Source organism: Rasamsonia emersonii, assembly GCF_000968595.1.
Source record: "Rasamsonia emersonii CBS 393.64 chromosome Unknown ctg1118621760356, whole genome shotgun sequence".
In the NCBI taxonomy this organism is placed as follows: Eukaryota; Fungi; Ascomycota; class Eurotiomycetes; order Eurotiales; family Trichocomaceae; genus Rasamsonia; species Rasamsonia emersonii.
Window position 1 is genome coordinate 20,125 of NW_013563057.1, and position 12,455 is coordinate 32,579.

At 52.3% G+C, this 12,455-nt stretch overlaps 3 protein-coding genes across 3 annotated transcripts; all 3 read right to left on the bottom strand.

The window, feature by feature from the left end:
* Positions 1 to 437: 437 nt before the first annotated feature.
* Positions 438 to 5,262, bottom strand: T310_6018 (uncharacterized protein; the record flags this gene model as incomplete). Its single annotated transcript, XM_013471142.1, has 10 exons — positions 438 to 659; positions 732 to 895; positions 959 to 3,212; positions 3,370 to 3,453; positions 3,484 to 3,576; positions 3,683 to 3,733; positions 3,790 to 3,912; positions 4,438 to 4,568; positions 4,609 to 5,158; positions 5,245 to 5,262. The coding sequence occupies 10 exons, from the start codon at positions 5,260 to 5,262 to the stop codon at positions 438 to 440; spliced, it is 3,690 nt and encodes a 1,229-aa protein (XP_013326596.1).
* Positions 5,263 to 5,866: 604 nt separating this feature from the next.
* Positions 5,867 to 7,107, bottom strand: T310_6019 (uncharacterized protein; the record flags this gene model as incomplete). The annotated part of the gene is made up of 2 exons (XM_013471143.1): positions 5,867 to 7,005; positions 7,089 to 7,107. The coding sequence occupies 2 exons, from the start codon at positions 7,105 to 7,107 to the stop codon at positions 5,867 to 5,869; spliced, it is 1,158 nt and encodes a 385-aa protein (XP_013326597.1).
* A 2,786-nt stretch (positions 7,108 to 9,893) lies between these two features.
* On the bottom strand, positions 9,894 to 12,209 carry T310_6020 (uncharacterized protein; the record flags this gene model as incomplete). Its single annotated transcript, XM_013471144.1, has 3 exons — positions 9,894 to 10,134; positions 10,206 to 11,894; positions 11,971 to 12,209. 3 exons carry the CDS (start codon positions 12,207 to 12,209, stop codon positions 9,894 to 9,896), a joined length of 2,169 nt encoding a protein of 722 aa, XP_013326598.1.
* Positions 12,210 to 12,455: the final 246 nt, after the last annotated feature.

A 12,455-nucleotide genomic window follows, 5' to 3' on the forward strand; every position in this document is an offset into this window, starting at 1 on the left:
ACCGAATCGGACATCTTTGATGCCGCGCTTTATGTATACGTGTATAGACGGATTGTATTCTAATTGTTTTTATTTCATGTCGCCTCTCCAACTCGACTCTCAATCTACTAACATCGCATACATGCCTTGACATCAGAAGAAACAGGCATTGTGTCCCACGCACCCCTCATCCACTTTTTTTTTGTGTACCATAGACAAGGATAGATGGAGAAATAGACTCAGGAGAACAGGTCATAGTGGTATTGAAAATGCGTAGCAAAAAAAAAATCACAAAGCCTCCCACAGACAAAAATAGATGATATACCGGAACAAAGGCCCAATACTATGATGGCTACACTGAATCCTTTTTCGTAACCCAAAAAAGGGAAATACAATTATATAGGTAATAAACAAGGCCAGATGGGATGAAGAAGGAAGATGGGAAGAGCAAAGTAACATCACATGTCAATAGTGTCGTTAAACCTCAAGACACCGTTGGCTTTCATCACGCCATTGACGCCCTCGGGCATCCGGTATGCCCACTCAGCAGCAACGCCCATTGCGTTGGCTGTCGCCAGAGCACTGGGTCGAGTTGGCTTTCCATCAACCTCGTCGGAGGTGTCTGCCACAAGCACGAGTCCCAGTTCCTTGATGGTTTCTACAAGTGCTGGCATCACATTCTGCATAGCGAATCAAGGTCAGCGATCAATTTCCTATAAGAATTGAAACAACAGAGAGAGAAATTGACATACCAATAGACTTGACCGACATATCAATCCCATAAAGTTATTGCTCTGAGCTATTCGCGCGGACTCCTTTATTGACATCGAAGCACGACCACTGGACTGAACCGCAGATTGCGCTTCCACGTCGCCGGTAAAATCACTGATCTGCCCCAGATCGTTGCATAGAAGAACTGGGTCTGTGGCAGAGTCAATCAGATGAACATAGCCTCTAAAGACAAGGATACAATACTTACAGTTGGGTTGTTTCCAATTCAATGCTGTACAGATATTGGGATTGTATGATGTGAAGACGACCGACCGCATAAAATCAGGATTTTTCTCTCGAGAAGCTCGCGCGTGGTCAAAGACAACAGTGAGTATAGCATCCGCAAAGCTGTTAATGTCGGCCAAGGATGTCATGCCCAGTCTCTGCTCTTCAGCCATGGATGGGTAAAGGATAGAGAGATTCACGTGGATCCCAACAGGGAGGTGATTGAGTACATCCCGCAAGGACAGGAATGATGTAGCAAGTTGTTGGTGAATCTCAGCGATATCGTCAGCGGTTTTGTCATGCAGCGACTCGAGTATTGAAAGGCGATCGACGCCCCTTGCTTGACCAATGGCCGTAAATTGTTCATAAGTTAGAGAGCAGATGGGTATGTCGATACCATGATGGTCAAGAGCAAATAATGGATGCAAGACCGGATGCCGGTCCTTTGTGAGCTGAACAAAAAGCTGAACGTAGTCTCCAGAAAGACTGGAGCCAGTGATCAGCCCGTTGTGATCCGAGTCAATGGCGCTGGTTGCCTTCCAGTATGTGGCAAAGTGCGTGATCTCGAGGGGGTCACCGTAGTACGGTTTGATGACCTGGAAGTTAAAGCGGATATGACCAATTGACCTAAGCCTGGGATCAAACAATGGCAAGCAGCAGGACCCCGCGCTCGAATTTTCCGCCGCAAACAAATACGGTAGGGCAACTGTCTTGGCTATCACCTTGGAGCCAAACGTTGGGAAAATCTCGAAATCAATGGCAAACGTCTCAAGGTTGTCGACCTGGAAGGATACCGTTCGGGAGTCTTCCTGGATAGGAAGCATAATGGTCCGTGGAATCACATCGGACAGCTTGGAAGACATGGTCAGCCGAGCGGCCGGATAGCGGCCAGTGTGGTCGAATACAATGGACCCGGGACCCGATGGGTCGAAGTAGATTTGGATAAATGCTTTGGTATCCAGGAAATTATGTCCGTAACGACGCAAGGGTATGATGGGTGGTGGAAGGGACAGATCCGGGATACCGTCTGCGGCCTCCATGTCAGGCGACATAGCTGTTTCGGTCGGAATCTCGTCTGGTGCCGATGTCAACCCTCCGCGTTGCAGGCCGCTGAGAACATCCAGAGGCCGATGTGGAAGTCTTGAATTGGCGCGATTCGACCACAGAAGGACCATGCACTCGAGGTGCCCTTCCCACGCGGCGTAATACATTGCGGAGAGGCCCTTCTCGTCCACAACGGAGGTGTCGACTTCTAGCTCCAATAGAGTCCGCAGACAGTCCACGCAGCCCTCACTTGCCGCATGAAACAGGGGCGTCCATTGATACAATTTGTCTTTCTGATTGAGGTCGGCCCCGTGGTTTTTGAGGAGCAGCAGGAGTTCAGGAGATCGACCGGACCGGGCCACCAGATGCTGGGGGTAGAGACCCTCGGCATCTGGGAGCAGGGATGCGTTTCTTTCGAGGAGCATCTTGACAATGGGTATCGACCCGTGCTGGCAAGCCAAGTTGAGCGGGATGTGGTCGGATTCAGAGGCGGGGTCAATCCTCGCCTTGTTGCGCAGGAGTTGCTCTGCGCAAGCCAGCTGATCTCGCACGATGCTATGGATAAGTGGCGTAAAATTATCGTGATCCAACATATTCACCGTCTCAGGCCCTGCCGCGAGTAGATCACTCACCATTTCCACCCGGCCGTGCATACAGGCGTAATGAAGCGGAATTCTGCCGTACACGTCAGACCTTGAGATATCAACACCTCCAGACAGACCGGCTTTAAAGACAAAGTTCCGGCCGGAGATAGCGGCCTCGTGAAGACAGTTGCGTCCGTTGATATCGTCTTCCGCATGAAGATCCACCAGGCCACTGTCAAGCAGAATAGAAAGAATATCATCTGAGAACTCATTGATGGCAGCCAGAAACAGTCGCGTTGTTCGATCCCTACCGTCCGGGGACGACTGGAGCTTCACGAGCCACTCACGCAGTATCTGCGGATTTCCCGAAGCAGCCGAAGTCTGAAGGACTTGCAGATCCGACTCATCCTCCTCACTTCCGACATGCTGTCCCGTTCCTGTTCGCTCGGAGGGACGGGCGGCATCGAATTGGATGTTCTCGCCTTCGGCCCACGCTTCCAGCTCTAACCGTGTAGTCGTTGCTCGATCTGACAAATCACGGAGCACTTCTCTGTTGAAGCAGGGTTGAACCTCGACCGCCCGATGGAGGTACAGCTCCTTCATCCGGGACTAAAGGCAGTATTAGCAAGACCATCCAAGGACAGGATTGCGATCGATCAAGAAGGAGGACACCAAGTTCGGACCTTTGAGGTTTTATCCCACTACCGTTCTCGTCAGCCACATCGCGAACCGAGCAAGCCCAGTATCCCACCATAAATCGACGAACCTTTTTAAGTATTTTTGATACAGCAGTCTCATTGACTTCGACGAATTGCTTTTTTCCCCCCCCCCATTTGTGAGTTTTCGGGTCCTAAGCTTGTCTTATGGATATCGGTCTTACCTGAAGCTTGTTCAAGTCGCTGTCAAATTGCTGGAAGCCTTCAAACAGGGAAACGAAGTTGGCAGGAGCCTTGGAGTTCGACACTGTACGGGACTGGACCACCCGTTTTTTATCAAGAAGCGTCTTCAACCGTAGGGAGAACTGTTTCCCAGGATCAGCCGCCGCACGGACTCATGCCGGCATTGACGGAATATCTCACCTCTGCTTCTTTCTGTAGATAGAAGGCATTGACCTTTTCAATCTCGCGTTCCTGCAGGTAATCCATTAGCACGCGACTCGTAGTTATTCTAGATATGGGACACATACTAATCGAAAGAAGAATACTTCTTTGTTTGCCCGCAAAGCGGCTTGCGGATCAAGCGGGTCTTGGGTGACATTCGTGGCACCTTGAGCAGGGATCGTCGGGGTTGCGCTCAGCTGCTTGATGAGCTGAAGACGAAGAAGTTAGCAGCAGAGTGACGTTGAGTGGCTATCGCATGGCGCAAGGTTGGAATGCTTGCCTTCTTCAGGGCTTTATAGTTGACAAAGCTGGCGGCATACTCGGGGAGGTCGAGCTGCCTACGCTGAATCTGCTTTCCGAACTTCCTGCACAGACACCATAGGAATCAGTATCCGACAAAAACAGGTGGGTAAACGCCTGCTACTCTCTTGCAACAGCGAGATCCCCATTTTTTTCCCCCGAACTGTCCACTCCAACCGCTATGTCTGCGCATTGAAGCCTCGCAGGGATCGGAGCTGCACGGGGGAAACGTACATGGTGGAGTGGCCAGCAGCGCACGGAAGGGCCTAAATACTCGATTCCCCTCTAGCCAGGTCCTTCACACGTCTGGTAGGACGGAGACAGAACGGACAAGACGAGCGATAGAGAAGAGAGCGACGAATAGGACTGCAACCGCATGAGACTTTCGTCAGGGACAGCGAGCGGGTCACTTGAATGTGCGCATACACACACACAGACAACCCCCAGCGCAGTACCTGTCCAATTCCAGAGATACCGCAGGAGATGGAACCGAGGCAAAGAATAATAGGCCAGGCCCGCAGGGTCCAGGTGACAGCAAGAAAATGGGCAGGCGGCACGGACGGGGCTACAAAATCATTGCAAATTAAACAGCGTCCATAGCACACAGGGTTGCACAGGAAGCGAAGATCCGTCGTTGGCTTGTTGGAGGGGCGCGACGTCAGTGGTGTGCCGCGGGCAGTGAGGATTCTTCGTGCTCTTCTTATGCAGCAGAAAATGTCCCACAAGGGCTGACCAGGCCGGAAAACTGGAGCAGTTGCGCGACAAGCGAGCGAGAAAAGGCACACGGTCCGGGAATGCTTCTGAAGCGAGCGATTGATGCAGAGGTTGACTCAGCCGATGCAGTAAGTCGGCCAGGAACCAGCGCCGGATCGAGGATGCGCGAGAGACGAGAGATCCGAGGGGCTGAGTCTCTGCAAGAACAGAATGCTGCGGGGCACGGGGCGGCAAAAGCGCCTCAGCAGGACGAGGCAGGGAGGCACTGGGCAAGCTGGCAAGCACTGGCCGGCTGCTGGGAGAGCTCGACGACTGTCTCTCGATCTGCCGGCGATGGACGATGGACGACGCCGCGGCGCACCAATCGCCGTCGCCGCCTGCAGCACGTTCCAGCCTGCCGGACGCTCCAACGGCCCGCGCTAAAGCCTCGGAGATCTGGCGCTAAACACAGATCGCTACGATTACAGCCTCAATTCAGGTCGAAACGAACATTTAATAACCGGGATTAACTGTACCTACATACATACATCGACGGACGTGACCATGGAGCCTGCATTCCAACTTCGATTCTGCCCAAACAATAGGAAACACAAGAACGATTGAATCGTATGTATGGCTACAAGTCCCCGAGCATATCTTCCAAAACCGGACGGCAACAGAGACCTCGTGTTACATGGTAAAAATGACAGCGAAGGAGAAGAAAAAAAAAAGCGAAGGATAACTTTTTTTCGAATCACAGCAGAATATGCAGTGTGCAAGACAAGATCCACAAGAAAGGGAAATAATCTGTGCAGTGCGCAAAGTATCCATGAAATATGATCAAAATTAAATGACACAACGGCAAAAGAATCGTTACATGCAAGAACAGAAGTAAAGTCGGGAGAGGGGAAAAAAAAGGAAAGAAAGGAATCACGAATTCGCTGGGAATCAGGCAAAGGATAGGCTTCGATCGGAGCGGATGGAGGCCTTGTGGACCAAGGGAGAGACTCGCACATTAAAGCTACCAGTACGAATCACAACATGCGATAAACGATCGACAACGAAAGAAAAAACGAGCCGTAGTCGATGATTAGGCCTTCCCAGCGTCAACAGAAAGAGCGGAAAGGGGATGCGGATGGCAATGTAGCATGCGGCACTCCAGAGGGGCCTCTAGAAATTCTGAGCAATACCTGCATTGCCTTGCTGGGGGAAGATGGTCGGGTTTTCGATCCGAGTGTTCCGCCGTGCTTGAACATCCCGAATGACTGGGGGTGCGCCTCCATATCCGTGGTCGTACGGACCTTGGCCGTGAATATCGTTGTAGTAAGGGTTCCCCTCATCGTAATAGTGTGCGCCAGGAGGGGAACTTGCCATGTGGCCATCCTCCGAACCCTCCGAGTGGTTGCCGGCCGAATACGTGGAGGACGCATTCGACGGGCCGCGGTGAATATCGGTAGTCCGATTGTTCGATGCAGCAGGTCCAGTCCCCAGCGCGGCCAGAGCATCGGCATCACCAGACTCGGGTCTTCCTTGGCCATCGGAATATTGCACCGTTCCGTCGCTTGGAGAAGCGGCATGGTGATGGTACCCTGCGCTTCCATTCTCCGACATGGCCAAGCCAACTCCGCTTGAAAGATTGGTGGACGGTTTGCGGGGGTTGGAGGTCGTTCCCCAGCCTCGATATCCCGAATTGGACTCACTCTCGCCATACGTGCTGGCCATGCCTGGCAGAGTCGGATCGTTGTTCGGGTTGAACCCATATTCCTCCACTTCCTTCCGACGTTGCTCCTCAGCCAGTTTCTTGGCCTTGTGCTTTCTCCACCACCAAATTAGAACACAGATAATAAGCGTAACAGAGGCAACAGGCACCACCACGGCGACTGCTATCGTCCCACCAGCCGAGAGCCCGCCGGAAGACTGAGAGGCATCCGAAACTGTAGGCAAGGCCGCTCCGCTTGTTGCAGTTGCTGTCGCCGAGTTACTGCGCGACTGTGTGTCTGTCGGTTCTGGTGAAGCGGTCGACGTGATGATGATAGTCGTCAGAGCGCCACCATTCGACGTAGTTAACGTGACCATCGATGTGGCTTGTGTAATAACAGGTGTAGGCGTCGTCGTTGGCGGCGGCGGAGTTGACGAAGTTTCTGATGTCGAAGAAGACGTGCTTGTCGATGTGGTAGTGGACGTGGTGCTGGATGTGGAGCTTTCTGATGTCGTTGATGATGAGGAGGTTGTTGGAGTTGCTGACCCTGGCGACGCTGACGGTGTCTGCTGAGCTGGCGGCGTGGTCGCCACTGGAGCTACTGCGGAGGCTGTCAATCATTTAAAAGATAAGGTTAGCATCCATTGAATGTCCAACTGGCAAAAGGGAGCACAAAGGACGGGTGTCTCATACTTCCAGGATTCGCAGCCATCTTGAAGGAACGTAAAAAATATCTTGGCGGGAGCAGAGCGATAATCCGAAAACGGCCGAGTCTCTTGGAGCTCAACTGCCTTAATAATTCCTCGACTTTGCGCTATAAAAACTCCTCCCGATGCAGATGATGGATTACCAGGATCCTCAAGCTCTGCACCCAGCCAGAACAAACGGCAGCACGCGTCGTCTCCAATCAGGTGTTTCCCGTATACGGTGCAGGATGGCTGTCAATTGGAAGGCACACGGTCGACAGACATGGGTAGGAGTGAACAGGAATTTGCATCTATGCGACAGCAGCACGAAAGGCAGGAGTTGATGAGCTGCGATGTCTGCGCGCGCAGACAGTCCGCCGCGAGAGGCGAGCTAACGAGTGACTGCCCGGTGCAATTCACCGTCCGACCATGTATGGAGGCAGCACACCAGAAGCTTCCTAAGAGCACCGAGCAGATTGCTGATAAGAGTGAGAGTCAATGGTGGAACCCGGACGCGAGTGAGGGAAAAGGATAGCGGAGCACGGGGCTGGTGGATTGGGGGCCTAGAGGGGTGCGAGGGAACGACGAGACAAGCGATGGTTCCCCTGAGAATTAGCGTGCGGAGTTACAAGACGTTCGAGAAAAAGACGACGGCAGACCGCAGGACTGTAACCACGGCCCAGGGGAGCAAGAAGGGGGGCGATAGAGGGCTCCGGCTTCTGAAGGTCGCTTATTATGGCCGCGTAGACACTTGGAGTGATGATTAGCCCAGGTGCCTGGGGGAGGAGGGAGAACGGCGTGGCCGGGCGCTATGGACGAGTTATTATTACGACTGCCATCCAGAGGGGAGGAGTGGAGATGGGCTGCAGAGAGTCCAGAAAAACACGGAAGCAATTGGAGGTGGAAAAGCACTAGAAACTACTAACGCCTGCTAAACCCAGTGCGGCTGTGCACAGCGAACCAATCGCTACCGGAACCTGCCCGGGCTCAGCCCAGCAGCTGCGTGGCTGGCCTCGGCGACCCGTTTCGTCATTTGTGAAGCCCATTGACCGGGTGGGTGATGGGATCGGATCTGATCGAAGTCTGTACTGTACATTCTTCGAAGCCTTCCATGATCCATCTTGTATCTCATGCGGACAGGATCGACCCCATGGAGCCCGCGAACAGTTCAACAGGCACGCCTTTGTTGACCCACCGCGATCTGGACGGAAACAACCGTCCAGCGTTGCAGCAATAAACGAACAACAATGCTTTGAGCTTTGATCGAGATAAAAAAAAATCTACTAGACTGGAACCTTGCTTGTAATGTACCAGGGTTCCAAACCGTAACGGAAATCAATTGCGCAGACCATGGGATTGGAAAACTTTCCAGGTGGCCCAATTGCGTCGCATGGGCGGGTAATCGCAATTGCAACACTAGGTTGTTTACAGTTTTTTTCGATTCTAGTTATGGGATTTTCCACACCTTAAGAAAGACATTGTCTTTGACACGTGCCGAATAATAAGAATAACAGGAATATTCTCTAGGGAATCTACGAGCAGCACTTGCACAGCCGCTAAGACAACAAACAAGTCTGCGGCCTGTGGATCAAAACGTACGAAAGATGAGGTCAGCAACATACAGCTCCATGCAGTAGGGCGCCAGCAATCATTGGACTTGCAAGTCGCAACGCAGCACTTGATGTCATGAGGCCAACCTCTAAGTTCTCGGAAGTACTTTTGAATCAGCTCGCCAAGTGCAGGTTAGAGTTTTACCGTACCCGAACGCCGTTACAGTGCTTCTAATTATTGAAACTCCAATCGCTCGGCATGCGGACCCGCGAGGAACCAGACCGCTTAGTAAGCCGCGATTCCAAATTCGGCAGCCCTCACACCACGCAGGCACATGATTGCATCCAGCATTACCTAACAGCCCTCCTCCAGTGGACGTAATTGGCCACTGGGCTGGATCCCTTCAATGCATTATTATCCCAGTTCAGAAAGAGACAAACAGCACGGAATACAGAGTAATCTGCAGGTAATTGTCTCATTCGCAGCCCAACCCTCCGTACCAATTATCATGCGAATAGCATGGCGGAGAGTGGTGATCTCATGGTAACTTAAATACGTGGGGATTATCTAGCTGGATCCTCACAAGCCACATCTAGAGCCTGCCAAAAATGAGAAACACGGCGGTCGCGTAGCGACTCTGAGATAGCAGTCAATTGACGTTCCGTCAAAGACTGGAAACTCCATGATTATTGAAATTATCCATCCACAGTAAATTATATATATGTTCACCGAAAGTGCATACACTAGCGGCGTTCTTTCAAGCGCGGACGGACGAAGAAAAGAAAAACCTCCCTGATCTCTCTACTCCTAACGTCCAAGGCCGATTGGTAAAGACAAGACAAAATACATATAAAAAAAAAAGAACCCTTAACCAAAATATCCCTGGCGGTGCAGTCAGAACCCGCTCTCGATGCATCCGCTCGCTTCTCGTTCTGCAGTGCCCGTTCTCGAAAAGGAACACATCATCAGGAAATGAGGTCAGGAGAGATGTCAGCGGCCACAGCAGCGGAGTAAGGGCTAAAAAGAAAAGAAAAGAAAAGAAAAAGTAATGATACACAGTAGTCTATGTACGCCATTGACGTCAAAAAATTGGAACGATATCCTAAATACCCACAGTTGCAACCCCAATATATCAGATAGAGTAAAGGACTGGACCGATCAAAAACAAGTCATGATGTGACCCGCAAGGGTAGTGACAAAGCATCATTAGGAACGAAGAAAATTGCACAGATGGACGGCAACAAACCGGCAGCTGCGGCGTCTAGCGTATATCCCACTTGGGACGCAGGCTGGATGCGATATCATCTTTTGTACCCACAGTGTCTGCTGGGAGACGACTGACCCGATACGCACCAGTGCGGATGTTGTGAAGGTGAGTAGCCGAGATGCCGGTTCGGTTGCTGCGGATGCTGCCAGCGTCACTGCCCGTCTCGTTATTCTTAAATCGCACGGGTGGAGCAAAGTCCAATGTCCCGTACACTCCCGATTTCCGCAGCGCATGACTACAACAAAAAGCAGTTAGTCGATCCCATTCAGACAGAAAGGGGAGAGAGGACTAGATAAGGGAACTTACGGGCTCGGTATGGCTGCGAGATCATCGAACGCCGAAACCAAGGGGACATGGGCCGGTACCGTTGGCGTGTACGGACGCAGCCCACCCTTAGGAGTGTCTGGCCGGCCTTCCTTCTGGTCTTTAATCGTCTTTCCAGGAGCGTAATCAATGGGTGTGATATTATCATCCTTGAGCATGTGAGGAGATGGCAGAACCTTAAGCGGCTCAGGAGGAGGGGCGGGCTTCCGAGGTGCTCGCGGTCCTGCTGCAAGTCGACCGGAAGCCGACGAGAAAGCGCGAGGACCGGGAGGAGGCCGGAAATTACCAGCGACGGAATTCGACGCCCTATGCCTCGGGGGTCCTTGAAAGCGCGGGGGAGGAGTCATGGCGCGGCGACCATCCGGTTGAGCAAACGGCTTGGGTGGTCCCGTGAGGTAGTCTCCCGTAGCGGGATCATATACAACGCCCTCATAGAACTCGGGGCCAAAGTCTTCCGAGTACTCTTCTTGACCGCCCTTGTTGGCGTCGTCAAAATATTCCTTGTAAAAGGACCGAATCCTGTTGGCGCGCTGTTCGGGATTGTCCGAAGGATCTTCGGGAGGCAGAGGCCGAATACCGACGGTCAACCGGTGCGGGTCGAAACCGTCATCGAAGCTGGAGAAATTCTGCGTGAGACGATTGGCGGACTGGGAGACTCGGTTTGTCTGCTTGGGCGGTTCTTCCGCAGAGACATTGACCGCCGGAGCTGCAGGCTCGGCCTTCGAATCATCTCCGTAGTCACTGGCGCCATCACTCATGGGAAGTGAGATTCGGGGAGGAGCCGCAGAACCAGAAGCAGCCGGGGTTTCCTGAATCGTTGGAATAGGCTGATGACTGGGGGACGAATCATGCTCATGGGATGAAAAATTGAAGTCATCTAGAGCGGAATCTCTTGTAGTCAATGCTTGTCCGGGAAGCCCTTCGTCCTTGACGGGGCTGGCCGGATGATCTGCGTCTTCCTTGCGAGCATCCGAGGACGGTTCTTGGCTGTGACTGACAGGCCCCAGGTCATTGTTGCCCTTGGGGAGATCCCCTCCGTGGACGCTAGCATGGCTCGGAGCCAGCTGAGCTGCTTCAGGAGACGGATTTTCACGGCCCACGCTTCGTGACGGCCCGTTTTCCGTATGGATGTGATCCGGCTCGGCCTTCATAGGTCCGTGAATATTGTTGTCCATAGGCTTAACCTCAGGAGGCGGGGTAGACGTCGAAATTCGCTGAGCATTCCGGAGAAGACCTTGTTGCATGTCATCGACCGGCGCACGTCTGGCCGATCCCGCAATACTGGAGGCGTCATCCTGACCCCATTTTGGATAGGATCGTAGAGAGGCATTGTCGCCAGCGCCCAAGCTCGTGGCAGGGCGATACTTGTCATCATCAATACTAATCGATCGCGAAAGTGAACGCAACGATTCCCTGGAATTGTGGAGGCCAGGCGGAAGCAGATAAGGGCTGTTGCCAATATCCAATGACATTCCCCCGCGTTTGTGTGAGCTCTTCTCGCCGGTCGTCGACATCTCCGGTCCCTTTCCGCCCTTCCCTTTACCTGGTTCTACATAATCCATGCCAAAATCTAACGACTTGTGCTTGTCGTTTGCATCCTCATGTTGAAGCTTTCTCACATGTCGTCTATGTAGAATGACCAAGACGATCACGGCACAGAGGATCGGGATCCTAGATCTGGGTCAGTACCGGCTCCCCCTTTTTGTTGTTGAGCTCCCAGCGGCGAGTAAACGAGATCTAGACTTACACTGCTCCGAGAACGACGGGTAAAGTGGTAGTCAGGTTCGAGCTGGTGGGTTTCTCACAGGCCGGAGAGTTGTTATCGGATCCGCAGGTTGAGCTGGGAGCTGCTCTTCTGACAAAACTTGGGGTCTCTCGAACAACAGTGAGATGAGGGATACGGTCCTGGGGCACCGGTTCTGGCCGGGCGATTCTCTTTTCCGGGTGGTGGATTGCATGGTGCCTGGCATGCAAATGATGATGCATTTTGCCTTCGTTGATTCAACAATTCTGCACTCGAGAATCTGGGGGAATCGTAGTTGACTGATTGATGCAGAACAGCTGTCGATCAGGGTTGTTTCGAAACAACCAACATGTGCTTTTCAGGTGTCAACACTCGAATCTCGACGAAATGGCAAATGTCAGATCATTCCAGGATCGTCAAGGCAAGATAGAAGAAGATGCGACAAGTATCTATCAGAATTCAAACATTAAACCGGAAACAGAACGGGT